Below are 21,352 nucleotides of genomic sequence, written 5' to 3' on the forward strand. Positions count from 1 at the left end.
GGGTGGGTAGCCAAACCGCCCACGGCCGGAATTAATTGATCATTTTTACCAGTTGACTAAAAGAAGTATTAGTGTTCTTCCTCTCCTCCACAACCAATGCTAAGCTGCTTTCTCTCTGTGGAGGCGGAGTGCATGCACAGTGGTGGATGGGTGCCCCAGACTGCCGGTGCCAGGGCATCAAACCACAGTCCACGTGCCTTTTCCATGGCACTTGATAGCTCAGCACAAAGAGATGTGCTGTGCAACCCACAACAGAACAGACTGGTACCACAGACTACTCCACGATTCTGTTTTCATCGCTAAAGCACAACACACACACTTCTCGCTTAGTTAAAACGAGTATTTGCTGTTTATAATGTGTGAGGCGCTGTTCCGCGCTCTTTAAACGGAGTTGTGCAATTTAGTCACTGCGGTTTTACGGGTCCAGGCTGCTACCACCCACATTTTACTGGAGAGAAAACTGGGACCTGGGAGGCAGGTTAGGGAACTTGTCTGCACGGTGAGGGGCAGAACTGAGATTCACGCGTGAGCAATGGCTCCCCGTGTGATAAACACACACAGAAACCCGTGGGAATTCCTTGATGTTCCCAAACACTACGTTAATAGGAACAATGAAGAAAATGTCCTGTGGTCTCAATAAAGCTGTAAAGACCAGGCTGTTTAATTATTAAGGGTGTTGATAAAAGCATACTTTAAAGAGAGATATTGCTGCATAAGTTATGTCGTGGACGATTGGGGTCTGAGATAGACTTTAGTGGTGGAAAATACGCACTGAGTCATCTTTAACTTTCTTACTGTATTTCTCCTGAATGTGAACCTCAAGTGTTATACTGTTGAAGTTATTAAGAATAAAACTGCCGTATTTGGCACTGAAAAGACATAATGGTAGGTACAAAGTATAAGCCAAGTGGAAAATTCCCAGACTGGCTTGAGTGTTTCAAAAGGCACAGACAGTTTTCCTGCTACTGATTCCCTCTGTAAACACTGTAACCACATTTACAGTGAGTGCTTTGATATCATCAGAAGCTTAAAGCTTCTTATAGAGATGGGTGATTTCCAGCAGGAAGGAAGATCTGCAATCGCACCTCGGGCTTCTGTTTAGACTTGAGTTTGGAATGAGAAGTATTCTCAGGGAGAAGGTAAGGCATGACTCTTGTCCCGTGACAAAGCTTACAGTACCAGGTGTGTATGGCAGAGGTCTTGAAGGCAAGGGTAGACACATACAACAGTATCAAGGGTGTCATCTGTCTTCTGCAACTAACAGTTCTGAGGGCTATGTTTATCCATTTAAATTTTATTGAACTAATGTGTAAGTTTGGTTGCTCAAACCAAACAAAGCAAAGCATATATAGTGGCTACTGGCTTAAGCACATTAAAAATGACTTTACATGATTGCATATATGAAGAGGATTCATTTGAGTCACGACAAACAAAACAACAAAGAACCCATATGTGCTCCAAAGATTACATGCCAATTGCCTTCAGTTCTGCGTTTTCCGTTACTTCAGATATTCCTATCTCTCACTCCAAGAACACTTATTTGAATTGATAAACCACAACAGACATACCACAGAGTCTAGGAGCTATGAACAGTTACACAGAATCCCTGCAGTGAAGGTCGCCAGCCGAATGGCTGTGTCCTTACTCCACAGACTGCGTGAATGAGTTTCAAAGCCCTCGGTTCCATCTAAGAGTTGCCAAGGTTTTTTTAAGAGAAGCAAGATGTGGGTTTTATCCACTTCTGTCTGTTCTCCCCTGACAGGAAATGTGGTATTGGCACACTGACCAGGCAAAGCTGACCTTCGCACCCCCTCCCTCCGGTTCCCCTCGCTTTTTCCTGGTTCATGTTGTGGTTTGGAATTTAAGTAGGTTTTCTTGGAAGAGGCAACTGGAATGTTTGAGGCATGAGAAGCAAATGGGTAAGAGCATCCATTTAATATTACTCCACTCCGTCTGGATTACCTCACACTTTGTCCTCTGCATGTCGGGAGCAGGCCTCTTGGTCTAACCACAGTGCTCATTCTTCTTTAAGGAATAACTAAATCTACAATGTGGGGAACTCTAGCCTCTTCTTTTATAAAATGAAAAAAAAAATCACTTCCAAACAATAAACCTTTAAAACAATCAAAGACAAAATGGGGGCTCTGGAATTCATTCATTCATTCATTCATTCATCTATCAAGCCATTTAGCCTTCTCAAAGAACATCAGTGACAGCGTTGAGGTACAGTCCCTGGATTCTCTGACGTCATCCACTAAATCAGATCGATGATGTAATCAAAGTGCATTTACTGGCTGGATAGAGAATCCTGTCAGGAAGGTGTTGTGCAAGCATGAGGATCCAGGTTCAAGGCCCAGAATCCATGTAAAAAGCTGGGCGTGAACACTTGCTATCCCAGCCATGGGGAGGTGGAGTCAAGGAAGCTCCCTGGGGCCAGGGTCAGCCTGCCTTGCCTAAATGGGGAGCTTCAGGCATGCAGTTACTTGTAAACCACCTGTGAACGCTGGGAGCACAGCTCAGAGCCTCTAAAGCTACAGCGCAGTGACACACAATCTCTTTCTTTTTTTTTCTTTCTTTCTTTCTTTCTTTCTTTCTTTCTTTCTTTCTTTCTTTCTTTCTTTCTTTCTTTCTTTCTTTCTTTCTTTCTTCCTTCCTTCCTTCCTTCCTTCCTTCCTTCCTTCCTTCCTTCCTTTCTTTCTTTCTTTCTTTCTTTCTTTCTTTCTTTCTTTCTTTCTTTCTTTCTTTCTTTCTTTCTCTCTTTCTACCTTCCTTCCTTTCTGTCTTTCTTCGCCTCTCTCTTCTTTCTTTCTCTCTTCTTTCTTTCTTTCTTTCTTTCTTTCTTTCTTTCTTTCTTTCTTTCTTTCTTCTCTCTCTCTCTCTCTCTCTCTCTCTCTCTTTCTTTCTTTCTTAGTAAGATAGACGATTTATTTCATGCTTAATTGAGATAGTTCCATGAAACCCATTTCATTGGGAGCAATCAAAAGCAAGATTGAATATAGGAATGCCAAGATTGCCAAAGGATGTTAGGTAGAAAGCTATCTTTAGCCTTATACAATGCACAGTGTCATGATCCAGCATGCATAGCAGACAATGTACTATGAGCTAGCTAACAGGCAGTCTCAGAGTCTGTAGGGTTAAAATATTGCCCTGGGATCCAGGGGCCTACTGATACCAGTTTCTTCAAGAGTGCAGACATGATTAACACACATCCAAAAAAATCATTCTTGCCTGAGCTGGCAGAGAGGTGGCAAGGGTAGTTTTAGTGAAACTAGATTAAGTTGAAACAGCCCGCGTTTTCTTCCAGAAGGGGTGGGGGTAATTCTAGAGTTTGCAGACAATCAGACTTGTGAGAGAGAAGAGGACAAGAGATCCTCAATGGATGCAGGGTGTGAACACATCTGGCGTGAAGGTTTTGGTTGCAGTCGCATTGACCCAGTGATGTGCCAGGTCCATTAGGGTCCAGAATCTGAGATGTATAAAGAAACCCAGAGTGGAAGGGACGGACAAAGAGAACTCAGCAGAGACATCTGCTATGGTACACTTTCTCTGCCCCATTCACACAAAACATACAAACATACACATTACACACCTGTGCATGCACAGGCACGGGCACACACACATACACACAGACACACACACACACACACACACACACACATACACACCACACAGCTATTCCATAGCTAGAGATGACATCCCTTCCCAATGAACTAATTTCCTTATTCCATTTTCCTCTCTCCCCGGCCATAGTTAGCAACTGCTATCACAATATAGTAGACTTTTAAAAGCATCCATTGTCTTAATTGTTCATTTTGACATTCTCGCTACACTGTGAAATCCAGCGAGGGGATTTTACTTAGTGACCGCTACATCATAAAAGTTTATTCTAGCGGATGAGTCAATGTTTAAAACTGTGTAAAAATGAAACAGGGCAAAGCAACAAACCAGTCACCCTGAGCGTTAACTCTATCGACTGTGACTTCTCCAACATTCTCAAACCTTTTGCCATTACACTGAAGAAAATGATGATTTCCAGTGAGTACTGGAAGTAACTCTACTTCATTGCTAGGCGTCTGCTTTTAAAATGTAGACAGTTATGTCTGCATGGCTAGTGGATCTTCAAGTAGAGAGTTTGGGAACTTGGCAATTCTTCGTTTATGACAGAACCATTTAATGCTAATTACGCATTTCTGCCCTCGTTCCCCCCACGGTAATTTAGTTTCCATAGGGTTGCAAAGGCTTTAGCGAAGAAATGGGGTTTCTATTTTATTGTTATACATGTGTATGCGAGCTTGTGCACACGTGTTCGTGCACAGAGACTACTGCCAAGGAAACTGAAGCCTACGACTTAAGAATATACACGAAAAACCCTCGGGCGGCGGCGGCGGCGGCGGCAGCGGCAGCAGTGGCTGCTCCAGCTGAAGGGCCATCAGCAGTGGAACCAAGGCGTCACAGGGACCAGTTAGGCCCTGCGCCCACGACCACTGACCTTCGCTGACCAGCCGGACAGCAAGCAGCTGCAGTTGTGCGGCGCCTTTCCTGCACGGAGGCCACTTCAGAACTCGGCCTCCCACCAGTCAGGAGAGGAGGATCCATCTTGGTTCCGTACTCCAGGAATCGGACAGACTGAGGTACACAAACATAATCCGAGGCCAACACCGCGGTGGTCTGAGCCCGACGGGCGTTGGCCTGCACCCAGGCCCTGGGCGGGTCGGGGGGCCATCGGGGTGCCAACCCAACCAGGAGGTTTTTTGCCCAGGCCTGCGAGCGCGCCGCGGCCATTTTGCCTGCAGGACGACAGAGAGCTCAGGCGGGCAGACCTGTAACAGGCATAGCCTAAGGCTAACAAAGCGGGGGTCCAGGCCCCAAAAGGCACAGGACTGACCCCAAGAACTGGGCGGCTTGGTGGGCCATCTGTGAGTCAACCCGCCCAGGTGATTGTTAGCAAAGCAGACTCTCCCGGTGCTTTCAGGGAGCGCGGGCGCACACGCCCGCCATCCTAGTCACCTGGCAAACCCAATTAACAGTCAAAGCCGTAGGGGAACTTTGCTCGGACCTTGGCCTCCCAGGCTTTTGCCTGGACTCAGGGACTGGGCGGCCAGGCTAACCTTGTGTGCGATAGCCCGGTTGGCAGATCGGCTGCCCAGCGGAGTGAGCGGAACTCAGGGGAGGTCACAGTAGCATACACCGTCGGCACTCCCTGGGAGTGCACACGGGCTCCATCTGCTCCACAGACACAATCTGGGGCAAGGCCTCAGGCAGAAGGCCTTAGCTCTACTCTCTCCGCTTCCGGATCCAGATCAGTCTGGGCGGCAGCATTACATCTCCAAGTCCTGCAAGTGGCTAGCTGGGTTTCCGGGCGGCCAGCTGGGAGAAGTCAGTGTGCTCCAGTGAATCCAGCGGGCCCCAGCGGGAGCCTTCGGGTGCCTGCTTTGGGATCTGAACAGCCTGGGCAGCAGCACACTGTCTACAAGCAGTGCAGGAGGTAAGCTGTGCACCAGAGGCCAACTGGGAAGGGGCAGCTTGCACTGGTGAGTCCAGCACTGACAAGATAAACTAACACCAGTGAGATCTAGATGGCAAAAGGCAAACGCAGGAACGTCACTAACAGAAATCAAGGCAATATGGCAACATCTGAACCCAATTCTCCTCTACCAACATGTCCTGGATACCCCATCACACCAGTAAAACAAGATTTGGATTTAAAATCACTGGTCATGATGCTGGTACAGGAACACATGAAGGTCATACGTAAAGAAATTCAGGAGACAATGGATCAAAAGGTAGAAGCCCTTGCAAGGGAAACACAAAAATCATTGAAAGAAATCCAGGAGAATACAAAAGCCAACAAGGAGGAAATGCAAAAAACACTTAAAGAAATACAGGAGAACTTTGCTCAACAGGCTGAGGTCATGAAAGACGAAACACAAAAATCTCTTAAAGAAATACAGGAGAACTTTGGTCAACAGGCTGAGCTCATGAATGAGAAAACACAAAAATCTCTTAAAGAATTACAGGAAAACACAAACATGCAAGTGAAGGAGCTAAGCAAAACCATCCAGGATCTAAAATCAGAAGTAGAAACAACTAAGAAAACTCAAAGGGAGACAACTTTGGAGATAGAAAGCCTTGGGAAGAAATCAGGGGACAGAGATACAAATATCAACAACAGAATACAAGAGATAGAAGAAAGAATCTCAGATGCTGAAGATTCCATAGAAACCATGGACTCAACAGTTAAAGAAAATGCAAAATGCAAAAAGCTTGTAACCCAAAATATCCAGGAAATCCAGGACACAATGAGAAGACCAAACCTAAGGATTATAGGCATAGAGGAGAGTGAAGATTTACAACTTAAAGGGCCAGCAAATATCTTCAATAAAATTATGGAAGAAAACTTCCCTAACCTAAAGAGAGAGATGCCCATGAATATACAAGAAGCCTACAGAACTCCAAACAGACTGGACCAGAACAGAAATACTTCCCGTCACATAATAATCAAAACACCAAATGTTCTAAACAAAGAAAGAATACTAAAGGCAGTAAGAGAAAAAGGCCAAGTAACATATAAAGGAAGACCTATCAGAATCACAGCAGACTTTTCACCTGAGACTATGAAGGCTAGAAGGTCCTGGGCAGATCTCATGCAGACTCTAAGAGAACACAAATGCCAACCAAAACTACTATATCCAGCAAAACTCTCAATCACCATAGAGGGAGAAACTAAGATATTTCATGACAAAACCAAGTTTACCCAATATCTATCCACAAACCCGGCCCTAAAAAGGATAATAGGAGGACAACACCAATACAAGGAGGGAAACTTCACCCTGGAAAAAGCAAGATAGTAACCTTTCATCAAACCCAAAAGAAGTTAAGCATTCAAATTTAAAAAATAACGTCAAAAATGATAGGAAGTAACAATCACTATTCCTTAATATCTCTTAACATCAATGGACTTAATGCCCCAATAAAAAGACACAGACTAACTGAATGGATACGTAAACAGGACCCTACATTTTGCTGCTTACAGGAAACACACCTCAGGGTCAAAGACAAACACTACCTTAGAGTAAAAGGCTGGAAGACAATTTTACAAGCAAATGGTCTCAGGAAACAAGCTGGAGTAGCCATTTTAATATCAGATAAAATTGACTTTCAACCCAAAGTCATCAAAAGAGACCCTGAGGGACACTTCTTGCTGGTCAAAGGAAAAATACAAAAAGAAGAACTGACAATCCTGAACATCTATGCCCCAAATGTAAGGGCACCCTCTTTTGTAAAAGAAACTTTATTAAAACTAAAAGCACACATTGCACCTAACACAATAATTGTGGGTGACTTCAACACTGCACTTTCCTCAATGGACCGATCAGGAAAACAGAAACTAAACAGGGACACAATGAAACTAATTGAAGCTTTGGACCAATTAGATTTAACAGATATATATAGAACATTCTATCCTAAAACAAAAGAATATACCTTTTTCTCAGCACCTCATGGTACCTTCTCCAAAATCGACCATATAATTGGTCACAAGACAGACCTCAACAAATATAAGAAGATCGAACTAATCCCATGCCTCCTATCTGATCACTATGGAGTAAAAGTGGTCTTCAATAGCAACAGAAACAACAGAAAGCCCACATACACGTGGAAACTGAACAATACTCTACTCAATGATACCTTGGTCAAGGAAGAAATAAAGAAAGAAATTAAAGACTTTTTAGAACACAATGAAAATGAAAACACAACATACCCAAATCTATGGGACACAATGAAAGCAGTGCTAAGAGGAAAACTCATAGCCCTGAGTGCCTCCAAAAAGAAAATGGAGAGAGCATACATTACCAGCTTAATGACACACCTGAAAGCCCTGGAACAAAAAGAAGCTATTTCGCCCAGGAGGAGTAGAAGGCAGGAAATCATCAAACTCAGGGCCGAAATCAATCAAGTAGAAACAAAGAGAACCATACAAAAAATCAACAATACCAGGAGCTGGTTCTTTGAGAAAATCAACAAGATAGATAAACCCTTAGCCAGAATGACCAAAGGGCACAGAGAAAGTATCCAAATTAACAAACTTAGAAATGAAAAGGGAGATATAACAACGGAAACTGAGGAAATCCAAAAAATCATCAGATCCTACTACAAGAGCCTATACTCAACACAACTGGAGAATCTGGAGGAAATGGACAATTTCCTTGACAGATACCAAATACCAAAATTAAATCAGGACCAACTAGACCATCTAAACAGTCCCATAATGCCTAAAGAAATAGAAGGAGTCATAGAAAGTCTTCCAACCAAAAAAAGCACAGGACCAGATGGCTTCAGTGCAGAATTCTACCAGACCTTCAAAGAAGAGTTAACACCAATACTCTTCAAACTATTCCACAAAATAGAAACAGAAGGAACACTACCCAATTCCTTCTACGAAGCCACAATTACGCTGATACCAAAGCCACACAAAGATCCAACAAAGAAAGAGAACTTCAGACCAATTTCCCTTATGAACATCGATGCAAAAATACTCAATAAAATTCTTGCCAACCGAATCCAAGAACACATCAAAACGATCATCCACCATGATCAAGTAGGCTTTATCCCAGGAATGCAGGGTTGGTTCAATATACGGAAATCCATCAATACAATCCACTACATAAACAAACTCAAAGAACAAAACCACATGGTCATTTCATTGGATGCTGAAAAAGCATTTGACAAAATTCAGCATCCCTTCATGCTTAAAGTCTTGGAGAGAACAGGAATTCAAGGCCCATACCTAAACATAGTAAAAGCAATATACAGCAAACCGGTAGCCAGCATCAAACTAAATGGAGAGAAACTTGAAGCAATCCCACTGAAATCAGGGACCAGACAAGGCTGCCCCCTTTCTCCTTATCTTTTCAATATTGTACTTGAGGTACTAGCTCGGGCAATTCGACAACATAAGGAGGTCAAAGGGATACAAATTGGAAAGGAAGAAGTCAAACTATCATTATTTGCAGACGACATGATCGTCTACCTAAGTGACCCAAAGAACTCCACTAGAGAGCTCCTACAGCTGATAAACAACTTCAGCAAAGTGGCAGGTTATAAAGTCAACTCAAGCAAATCAGTGGCCTTCCTATACTCAAAGGATAAGCAGGCTGAGAAAGAAATTAGGGAAATGACCCCCTTCACAATAGCCACAAACAGTATAAAGTATCTTGGGGTGACTCTTACCAAACATGTGAAAGATCTGTATGACAAGAACTTCAAGACTCTGAAGAAGGAAATGGAAGAAGACCTCAAAAAATGGGAAAACCTCCCATGCTCATGGATCGGCAGAATCAATATAGTTAAAATGGCCATTTTGCCTAAAGCACTATACAGATTCAATGCAATACCCATCAAAATCCCAACTCAATTCTTCACAGAGCTAGAAAGAGCAATTATCAAATTCATCTGGAACAACAAAAAACCCAGGATAGCTAAAACTATTCTCAGCAACAAAAGGAAATCTGGGGGAATCAGTATCCCTGACCTCAAGCAATACTACAGAGCAATAGTGTTAAAAACTGCATGGTATTGGTACAGTGACAGACAGGAGGATCAATGGAACAGGATTGAAGATCCAGAAATGAACCCACACACCTATGGCCACTTGATCCTCGACAAAGAGGCTGAAAACATCCAATGGAAAAAAGATAGCCTTTTCAACAAATGGTGCTGGTTCAACTGGAGGTCAGCATGCAGAAGAATGCGAATTGATCCATCCTTGTCTCCTTGTACTAAGCTCAAATCCAAATGGATCAAGGACCTCCACATAAAGCCAGACACTCTGAAGCTAATAGAAAAAAAACTGGGGAAGACCCTTGAGGACATCGGTACAGGGAGAAAGTTTCTGAACAGAACACCAATAGCGTATGCTCTAAGAGCAAGAATTGACAAATGGGACCTCATAAAATTACAAAGTTTCTGTAAGGCAAAGGACACCATCAAGAGGACAAATCGGCAACCAACAAATTGGGAAAAGATCTTCACCAATCCTACATCAGATAGAGGGCTAATATCCAATATATATAAAGAACTCAAGAAGTTAGACTCCAGAAAACCAAACAACCCTATTAAAAAATGGGGTACAGAGTTAAACAAAGAATTCTCACCTGAAGAACTTCAGATGGCGGAGAAGCATCTTAAAAAATGCTCAACTTCATTAGTCATTAGGGAAATGCAAATCAAAACAACCCTAAGATTTCATCTTACACCAGTCAGAATGGCTAAGATTAAAAATTCAGGAGACAGCAGGTGTTGGAGAGGGTGTGGAGAAAGAGGAACACTCCTCCACTGCTGGTGGGGTTGCAAATTGGTACAACCACTCTGGAAATCAGTCTGGCGGTTCCTCCGAAAACTGGGCACCTTACTTCCAGAAGATCCTGCTATACCACTCCTGGGCATATACCCAGAAGACTCCCCACCATGTAATAAGGATACATGTTCTACTATGTTCATAGCAGCCCTATTTGTAATTGCCAGATGCTGGAAAGAACCCAGGTATCCCTCAACAGAAGAGTGGATGCAAAAAATGTGGTATATCTACACAATGGAGTACTATTCAGCCATTAGAAACAATGAATTCATGAAATTCTTAGGCAAATGGATGGAGCTAGAGAATATCATACTAAGTGAGGTAACCCAGACTCAAAAGGTGAATCATGGTATGCACTCACTAATAAGTGGATATTAACCTAGAAAACTGGAATACCCAAAACATAATCCACACATCAAATGAGGTACAAGAAGAAAGGAGGAGTGGCCCCTGGTTCTGGAAAGACTCAGTGAAACAGTATTCAGCAAAACCAGAACGGGGAAGTGGGAAGGGGTGGGTGGGAGGACAGGGGAAGAGAAGGGGGCTTGCGGGACTTTCGGGGAGTGGGGGGGCTAGAAAAGGGGAAATCATTTGAAATGTAAATAAATTATATCGAATAATAAAAAAAAAAAAGAAAAAAAAAAAAAAAAAAAAAAAAAAAAAAAAAAAAAAAAAAAAAGAATATACACAAAAGGTGGTGGCTAAATAGTCAGGCATTCCAGATTTACCTAAGAGGAAATGTTTCTATGCCAGAGGCTCATGTGTGAGTCCGCTTGAATGTAGGGGCTGTGACTTACATGGAATTCCCCAGGACACAAAAGTATGCTGCAGTTTAATTGGTGAATCTAGTGGATTTGTGTGTGTGTGTGTGTGTGTGTGTGTGTGTGTGTGTGTGTGTGTGCAGACTTCTTAGTTTTGGGATTGGAGGCTGGCTTTGTTTCACAGGTAGGAAAACAAGAAGCTAACAGTATCCAGGAATGAAGAGATCAGAGCCTATTGCAAAGCCTTGGCTAGAGGCAGGCAACCTTCCTCTTTCCAATCACTCTTTGTTATAAAGCAAGTTCAGTAATGTTCCTATCCTATCGGCAGCGTCTTAGAGTCAGGAATAACCCCAAACTCTGGTAGTTAAACCCATTAGTTATTCACCTCTACATTCAAAGGCACTCAGCAAGTTAAACAAATTTGAATTATAAAATAGTTTGTGTTGGACGGGTTTTCTTTTCAATTTTCTTTTCTTTCTTTCTTTCTTTCTTTCTTTCTTTCTTTTTTTTTTAATCACCTTAATGTGACTGGATTTTTGAGGGGTGGGGTGAGAGGTGGGCGTGGTGGTGAAAAAAAAAACCCACCTTATTGTGGAAAATCCTTCAGCCTGTGATGTATCCCTACACCAGCCCCTTTAAAGCTTTCTGCTACCTCAATTTGTGATTTCTCTGTGAATATATTACAACTCACTGAATAATAATCACTAAAAAAAAAACCCCATAAATGTGGGATTGAGGTTCCTTTTAATTAGAGGTGAAAACATCTCTTTGTTAACAAGCTACCTAGATTTCTTCCTTCAAATGTATTTTCCCTCCATATATAGATGTGAATTATGCTAAATTCCTGCCAAGAACAAACATCACCCACAACTTCCGAGCAACTGCCGCCTTCAGCAGGTTTTCAAGGGGACGCCTTTCTTTGATAGTGTCTGTTAACCAGCTATATTTCCTAATCTTCCTAAGTGCCAAGGCTTAATCACTTTAAGGCCTTTTAATCTTCTGCTAAATCAGCAAGTCTGCCTTTCTTGGGTAAACTGCTCCCTCCCGTGGTCAAGATCTGAAATGCACCCACTCATACAAAAACTGCAAAAATTCCTTGGTTAACAGCTGAAGGGAGAGATAACTTCAAAGTAGGTGAAGAAATTCAACATGGAAGTTTAACCTTTTAACAAAGGAAACAATGTCAAAGACAAAAAAAAAATAATTGGAATACCCATTTGGATTTAAAAAGTAAGTAAGATAATTACCTCCCTCCACTGCTGACGGCTTCGCCTCCTCTTTGATAAGTTACTAGAATATTATAAAAGAAAAGAGAAAGAGAACAATTAATAGGCATGTTTATATAGCAGGAACCATTAAATTCACGAGCAGCTTTCTAAATGTCATTCAATTTCCCTTCCTACCTAGGAGCTTTATGAAAACTACTGCAAGATGTCTCAGATTTTTGCTCCATCTAGGAATATTTTAGAAGATGATTTTTAGACTAACTATATATCATTTTTAAGTTCTCAGTGTCTCAATACGATTGCAAGGAGCAAAATTTAAAAACTCCAGGACACTGTTCCTAAGCATAACCCATTCTGATGTGTACACCACCACCCGTGGAGGATTTGTTGAGACTTTTTCACAGGATTAGATAGTTCTACTATTTCAGTATGTATAATTTTAAATTTGGAGGGAAAGAGACATGGCTAGATTGTCTTCCCAGAAGAAAGCACAGAAATAAAGCAAGAACACATGCTCAAGTAAATCCCCTTTCCACGCAACAAAAACTTATGCCAAGCTGTGAAAACTACGGTGACCCGTTTTACATGTGACTTACGATTTTATACGTGGTTTATGAGAACCCTTGAACATAATGTTTCTATCAGACATTATATCTCCATCAGACATGACTGTAAACAATTTCTTAATTTTCATTCGGGCCAGAACAAAAAAATCGATTTATAAATAGGCAAGGAGTTAAGAAGATTAGCTTTCCTGTAAATACTGACACATTTTTCTAAGAAGAAATGTGTTTTTAAAAGCTGCCAAGTTTCCTCTACTCAGAAAAACTCTAAACTGCAAGTCTGCTAAGGAGAGATAACTGTGCCCTGGGATCCCAATAACTGGATTAAAACTGAGGACACAACTACGGGGACATCTTTGACTGCAGGTGACGGGAGAGGAACATCCATTCTGAAAGACACGAATGGAGACAAGCTGAAGATTGACTTGTGGGGAATGAGGTTTCATCTCTCCCGTGCGATGGTGATTCGGGGGTACCTCCGAGAATACGAATTCTACGGACAGAAAGTTTCAAAGGAGAGAAACTGTCCTGCTGCTGGGAAACTTGGAAGGTTTGAGTCCAGGGGAGATGGATGCACGGGCTGGTGTGATCTGATCAGTCAGATGATTAGTGCATTCAGTCATGCTTCGGATAGGATAGAAAAGGTGTGCTTGTTTGACAGAGACCCATGCACACAGGACTAAGACGCGATGTGCCATGCAGAATACCGACTTGCATTCAGTAGGCAAAAAAGCAGCACCAACCACGTCTACTACAAATGCATGCCTGGCAGGAGTGGAAGAAATGTGTCTATTCTACTGTGTGAGTCCTTTCCCCGGAGTTCCAGCTCAGAACGAACTGGAACCAGAAACACAATAGCACCCGCCGCATGCCAAACTAACAAACAGAAGGAAGGGGTTAAGTGCAAATAGATACCTGTTGGTGTGAAGGTAAAGGACGGGACTGAAAAATCAAAACAAAATATAAACTAGTTATTAAGCTGAAGAGAGAAGGGGAACACGTCACATTAGTATAAATCAAGCAGACAGCTGAACATAAAACAAATGTAAATAAACCAGGCCAGTAAGTCTGACACTCTGATATATGAACAACACCAATCTGAAGTCTTAAAAGAAAATGAAGCTTGTCTCTACAGGTACCGTTCTGCAGCGTCTGACATTCTCATTCTTGGGAGGGGCACTGTCTGGGTTAGCCTGCGAATGACCTTGCATTTAGTAACATGGAGTCTGCCCGTGGCTTCAGTACAAACAGGGATCCTCCGCTATTAATCATTTCTAAACACTGGGTGATGGATTCTTAAACAAGTATTATCAGGGTGGTGCAGGAACCTTATCTAGACATCTAAAAGGAAATGCTTACAAAGTGGAATGGCGAAGTGTTCGGTTACTGGAAGGGAGAGAGGGAGGAAAGTGGAGAGAGAGAGAGAGAGAGAGAGAGAGAGAGAGAGAGAGGGAGGGAGGGAGGGAGAGGGGAGAGGTGGAGGGAGGGAAAGAGAGAGACAGAGAGAAGAAAGATATGAGTATCATAAAACAATATTGCTTTACAGATGAGAAATGCCCAGCAGAAACAGATGAACACGTTCGCTTGTTTTTGTTATCATCATAAAATTTATGAATGGATAGAAAAAGTTGTGGAGCTAAAACTCTAGTTTCTTTGCCATACTTTGCATGTATGCTTTTTCTAGAAGCAAAGAGAACATTTTTTTAATGCCATCCTAGAAGCTGAACAAAAGATCAATAACACCCCTCCGAGAACCTTCGCTCCCTTCGCAGTTATAAATCTTAATCTAATCAATAATGCCTGAAATTGAACTGCAGACTTCAAAAGTAGCTCTCTGGCCTCCCCCACTCCCCTCCATACCCCCCCCCACCCTGTCACCACTCCTGGCTGGGTGTGGGCCAGCGACACAGCAATTTCCCTGTCATTTCAGAGAGGGAGGGGACTAAATGATTTTCCAGTCTCTTCCCTTCAATTTAAAGGTAATGCAGCCTCAATAAAGAAAACGGGAAAATTCCACTCCTTCCTTTCAGATTGAAGCTTGCCTTCAACAAATCTTTAGGGCAAATGAAACTGGAGAGCTGATTATTTATCACATATCAAAAAACACTGAAGTCTATTTTTCATCCATACATCAGCAGGAAATTGATGGTAGGATAGGCACTTTAGTGAGAACGCAGGAGAAGTCTTCATAAAACACACAAAAAGAGGAACATTTGAAACTAAATCTATTAAATTAAGAATGGAGTGCCTGAATGTTAATTTGTGATTACAAGGACATGGAGAACTGGAAAACAGGTCCTTCTGCTCACCCTGATTTGTGAAAATAAAGGGCAAATGAAAAAAGGCCAATATTAAATGGAATTTTTACCCACTGAAACCTAGCTTCATCCTCAAACCCTCAAAGAACACAGTCAGCAGTCTGTATGGGCACTGATGTTGAAGATCAGTGGGTAGGGATTTAGACAGTGTCCTGGCTGGGTTTGTGTGTCACCTTGACACAGGCTGGAGTTATCACAGAGAACGGAGCTTCAGGTGAGGAAATACTTCCATGAGATCTAGCTGTGGGGCATTTTCTCAATTAGTGATCAAGGTGGGAGGGCCCATTGTGGGTGGCGCCATCCCTGGGCTGGTAGACTTGGGTTCTTTAAGAGAGCAGGCTGAGCAAGCCAGGGGAAGCAAGCCAGTAAGGAACATCCCTCCATGGCCTCTGCATCAGCTCCTGCTTCCTGACCTGCTTGAGGTCCTGTCCTGACTTCCTTTAGTGATGAACAGCAACAGGGAAGTGTAAGCTCAATAAACCCTTTCCTCCCCAACCTGCTTCTTGGTCACGATGTCTTGTGCAGGAATAGAATCCCTGACTAAGGCAGACAGGTACTCAGGATTCCCACGTATCACACCTCAGGTGCAATGCAGCAAGTCCACACCAAAAATCCTCAGGGGCAGCCAAAGTCACACACTGTGGCTTGATGTTGTATAGGCAATTGGACTTGCTTTAAAACATGCCATATCTTCTTTAATTAAAATCTCTGGCATTATTATTTTTTTGGCATAGGCAATTTAAGAAAACACAACATACTTTTAAAGAATTCACAGAGAAAAGAATTACAAAGGAAAAAAAATTGCCAAAGCGAGGACAGCAGAATCAAGGGCTCATTAAATTACATTTGTCATTATGTTTCATAATTTCTGGCCTCAACAGAAGCTAATAGAAAAGACAATGGTATTAGTTGGATAGCTGGGGCAGGGAGCACACAGGTGTTTTACTGGCATGCTCAAAGGACATTAGTGAAGGAAAAGAATGCTTTCAGAGCTAGGAGTTTTGTGTCTCTAGATGTCCAGACAACAGAGGGTGTTTAACTTGCTACCATTACGTAGCGAAGACACTTGGCTGTAATCAGAAATGCTGGAGTTCAGGAACTGGATGCTTACCCAGTCAAGGTGTGGATGGAGGTCCTTCAAACAGAAAATACAAGGAACTCCGAGTTTAAGTATTACTCATGCTTCCTAACTCAAATCAGATTTCAAAGACAGACTCCAAGGGCACCAGTCCTCCTTCCCCAGCCACCCACCCCACAAGCCTCTTCTCTCCACTGATCTGGAGTCAAAGGTTCATATGGTCAGTATGGGGCTGTTACTATTCCTCTGTGTGTACGCAATGTGCCACGCTGTCTTTGCGGTTTCACAGGCAGGGACACTGACAGAATACACATCTAGGGACATTTACTTATGGAGAGGAGGGTCACAGACCCGGCCAGGGATTCCTTTTCCACAGGACTGATGACAATCTGGCTCAAGTCTTCTGTCAAGCTTTCTTGTAAGCCAGAGCACAGGTTAGCTTGCTGACCTGGAATCCTGTCTAGCTGTGTCTAGAGCTATTTGAGTTCCACTTTGCACTGACAGTACTGACTTAAGACACATGATTACTCAGTGACAGTGCTTTGCCAGGACTTGTAGAAAAGTGTTTGCCTAGGAAACACATGTGCAATTAGAAAGGAGGTAATGACTGGTCAAAGGACAGCCTGATTAGCAAAATCTGCCTTGCAGCAATAAAAATCTCTTATATCGCAATAAAAATCTCTTATATTGCGGTGATGTATGGCCTCGATAACTAGAGTTACCATCCAATGTCAATGTTACCATCCAAATCATGATAGTTTTTGAGAACAAAAAGAGCATTATGATGAATAAGGATAGAAAATGGGGGAGGGGTTTCCCCTAAACACTGACTTGTAGCTGACCTATTATAGCCCAAGGTTAATAAACACATGGAAGTGGACCAGAAGCAAGAACCAATTCAGAAAATAAAAATTAGGGGCTAGAGAGATGGCTCAGCGGTTAAGAGTGCTGACTGTTCTTCCAAAGGTCCTGAGTTCAAATCCCAGCAAACACATGGTGGCTCAGAACCATCCATAACGAGATCTGATGGCCTCTTCTGGAGTGTCTGAAGACAGCTACAATGTACTCATATATAATAAATAAATAAATTTAAAAAAAGAAAATAAAAATTTTTGCAACTCTGCTGCAAAAGAGTCTATGAGCCTCTCAGCCTACGGAACCCATCCTCAAAGCTTTGGATTAGAACAAGCGAACAGTGCATTCTAAACCCATGTAGACATTTTAACAAAAATCATTAGTTAAGAATGCATAAATATTCAACTCCACAACGTTAAATCTATGAATGACAAATAAGCCTCCTCAGTTTGCTACCTAAAGCACCCAGGACAGATGTCATTTCCATCCACTAAAGGCAATTATTATACATAAGTAAATGGTAGTAACTGCTCATCCTTAAGAACTAAACTAAAGCAAAATAAAACCCCAAGCAACAACAGCAAAAAACTAATCCTGGATCTCTTTTTTTTTCTAGATTTATTTATTTATTATATGTAAGTTCACTGTAACTGTCTTCAGACACTCCAGAAGAGGGAGTCAGATCTCATTACAGATGGTTGTGAGCCACCATGTGGTTGCTGGGATTTGAACTCAGGACCTTCGGAAGAGCAGTCAGTGCTCTTAACCGCTGAGCCATCTCTAGGATGGGTGATTTCAAATTTCCTCCAAGAATGTTAAGATAAAATATCTGCCTAAATGATAAGGCAAAGTCTAGATCTTGAAAACACCTAGGCAGTGGGGTTCTGAGAGGCCGACAAATTCTATTTGCTGTCCTGCTATTCAGGCAAGTTCCTATGTGGACAGTGGAGAAATAACCCCGCTACTGAGACCCTTCATTTACTAAAGCCATTTAAAGACGGCCGTGGGACATAAATAGCAACTTGTCATTTTAAGATAGAAGGTTTTATGGCCGGCACACCTTTCCGGATACCCGCGTACGTGCTGGTGAGCCCGTTTCTCTTCTTGCGGTGTCGGTAAAGCCAGATGCTGAAGACCATGAGGATAATCCAACAGGCTGCCCCAATGCCCGCGATGAATGCCGGCTGCTTCACCACATCGGAGATCTGCTGAGCCAGGCTGACTTGGTCTTCAGGAGACACGGGGTTTCCGTGAGAATCTGAAAGGCCATTTCTTACTTAATAAGCGTCAAAAGACTCAACATGACAATACTACCTGTGTATACAGTACGAACGACTCTTGCTATATCTCCTAACTATTTGGACAATCATTTCTGTTTTGCCTCAGCCGCCACATGAAAGTTCATGAGATTTTCAAGAAAAAAATTGTATTTTCCTTTCATTTTAATTCAAAACAAGTAAGTCATACTTTTAGACACGTAAAGACAAACACATACTGCCTTTTTATTATAGAAAACTCTGGATGGGTGTTTTATAGTACAAAACTAACTAGAGATACCAATGTAACCCTAAAATATGGAGTAAATTAATGTGTTCCTATCCAACCTACAAGAGGTGTTGAATGAGTAAATATATATATATATATATAAATCATTTCTCACACTTCTGTAGAAACTCTCAAATATTTACTCCAAAAATCGTAAAAATGGGTCAGGCATAGTGACATATAGCTTTAGTCCCAGTGCAGAGGCAGGTGGATTTCTGTAAGACTGAGACCAGACCAGCCAGTTACATAGTCAATGTCTTATAAAAATGACGTATGCGGCAGGGAGTAGAGCGGTGGAGACTGGAACTGAAACTTTACTTTTTCTGTAAGTAGATATTGAAAAAAAAAGTGCACTTGTTCCCTTCCTGAAACTATTTTGCACAATCATTAACTGTCTCAGTAACACATTATTTGAACCAATATTCAGAAGGAGTTATAAGACCGGAGGCCACTGAAACACTGTCAAAAATTACCATCGCAAGAACTGTGAATAATCTTTCTCTTAAAATAATAATGATGAAAAAAAATAATAATGATGGTCAGCGTTAGATATAAGAAAAGAATATTAAATATGTAAAAGGGCCATCCAGTGTTAGGAATAGCCAAAAAGACTCATATTTTCTGCTAAGACGGTTTGATTCAAAAATTAAAAATTGATAAAATATATGGGTAATAAAATTGACTTAGCTCACATTTGTTGTAAGCCTACGGTAATGTCTCAGAAGCCTGGAGTTCTTAGTTCAGGTCCCACAGAGCGTCTGCAAGACTCTTGCAGGAAACCGGTGCTCTACCCTCAAGGAGGCCCATTTTGTTGGCACTGACTGATGCCCAACTTGACCCTGCCCAATGAACCTAATCCCCACCAAGGCTGTGGTTTAAATGTTCTTCCTCCACAGCGTCTGGTGAAATTAGAACGCTTGGCCATTTTCTTAAGGTTGGTGCATTCTCAGTATTATTAAATCATTGGGCAGAAAGAAAAGCTGCTATCCTGAACTCCTGTAGTTATAACGTTGGTTTGGATCGCTTTCCCCCTTCTTATGGATTAATTTTGTTATTACATACAGTGTATTTCAAGGACTCTCTCCCTCCCCTAGTTTATCTCCTTCCCACCCCACCATTGCTACCATTTCCTTTCTCAAATTCACATCTTTCGGTTTTGCTTTGTGACCCACTGACCTGAACCAGGGCCACCTGTGTGACCACTGGGCTGGAACTGCCCCATGGAGTCTGGCCCAGCCACCGGTGGGCACACAGTAAAGGGACTGGTTCCCTCTGTCCTAACCCTGTTAGCAGCAAACTGAACAGCAGCAAGTAGCACAGCGCACTGACTCCTTTTTTCTTTTTCCTGTTGTGAGAAAGCCAGACCCGTCTTCTAGGAACCGTTCAGCTTGTCTAAGAACGTGTGTGTGTCTATGTACTTACATTCGTGGGCAAATGTAAAAGTGTGTGTGCACGTATACATGTGGAGGCCAGAATTCAGCACTGCACCTTTTCTTCAACCGCTTTCCACCTTAGTTGTTGAGAGGGGGTCCTTCCCTACATATAGAGCTCCTTATTTCAGCTAGCCTGGCTGTCAGGGAGCGGCAGGCATCTGCTTCCCCCCCATCCCCCCACCCCCGCTCCTCCGCTACTGGGATTTGGGATGTGAACCACCATACCCGGGTATGAGGGATTTACATGGGTACCAGGGACTCCAGTTTGGAGCCTCACACCTGGCACTGCACGCACAGAGCTGTCTCTGTGGCTCTGTCCTTTTGTTCTCGTCAACCCAGATGTGCATCTCACACTCTTGTGTCCTTGTGACCAGCTTTGTACGGGACACAGCGGTTCAACCTGCTGCACTGAGTCTACTTGCCCTGTATGGACTGTGCGCGTGTGTGGGAGTGGCAGCCTCTCAGTGAGAGAGCATCCCTATGGAATCCGTCACTGATTCCTCTCGGATCAATTAAAGGCCCTGCGGGAGACCCCCGAGTGCTAACAAAGATACAACTCTATAGCTCCCTCTCTCTCCACACCTCCAGGATGAAGGGCTTTCTCCTACTGCCCACTGACACTTGTCTCTAACCCCTTCCTTACAGGCCTGTGTGTAATAAACTGCTTCTCTTCGGTCCCATCTCTGGCCCTACTGACTCGTGCACGTCTCCCTGGAGACACACATGCCCCACCCTCATCCATCCTGGTCAAAGGTGTCCCAGAGAGGGACCATGCAGGCAGGCTGCATACAAACTTCAGGAGTATCTGACAGACTAAGTTCTCTGTGACAGGGACATCAGGGCATGGGTTAGATGCTTGGGCATCTAAATACACACAGCCAGATGCTTGGAGTCCTGCAAGGGAGGGCTGGTTTACAGTCACACTACAGAAAGAGGACTCAATCCCAAATCAGAGACTTACGGAATTTCTGCTAATGCAATCTGCTTTGTAATAGCGGAATTTAACAGTTCCTAAACTTAATTTTTTTTCCTGGAAAAATAATTAACACAACCAATTCTACATGCACGTACCACATTTCTTACCTTGAATATTGCATTTAGTTTATTAAATGATGCAGCTGCTTGACAAGACAATTGGTAGGAAAACTAAGTAGCTTTCAGTGTGTACTGAGACTGCCTTAGGACAGCACTTCTATCATGTGAAATGTCTAAATTCCTT

General features: G+C 42.7%; 1 protein-coding gene across 4 annotated transcripts in view; it reads right to left on the reverse strand.

Annotated features, from left to right (window-relative positions):
* The window catches only part of Robo1 (roundabout guidance receptor 1), a 399,556-nt gene that overhangs the window by 44,794 nt on the left and 333,410 nt on the right, over positions 1 to 21,352 (reverse strand). For 2 of the 4 annotated variants that reach the window (XM_052158079.1, XM_052158077.1), the window contains exons 17-19: positions 18,216 to 18,413; positions 13,820 to 13,846; positions 12,363 to 12,405 (exon numbers count right to left, since the gene is read on the reverse strand). In XM_052158079.1, coding sequence (XP_052014039.1) covers positions 12,363 to 12,405; positions 13,820 to 13,846; positions 18,216 to 18,413 — 268 coding nt within the window. The remainder of the gene's footprint in view (positions 1 to 12,362; positions 12,406 to 13,819; positions 13,847 to 18,215; positions 18,414 to 21,352) is intronic. The other 2 variants (XM_052158080.1, XM_052158078.1) reach the window with 1 other exon arrangement.

The sequence above is a fragment of the Apodemus sylvaticus genome, chromosome 15 (assembly GCF_947179515.1).
Source record: "Apodemus sylvaticus chromosome 15, mApoSyl1.1, whole genome shotgun sequence".
Lineage (NCBI taxonomy): Eukaryota > Metazoa > Chordata > Mammalia > Rodentia > Muridae > Apodemus > Apodemus sylvaticus.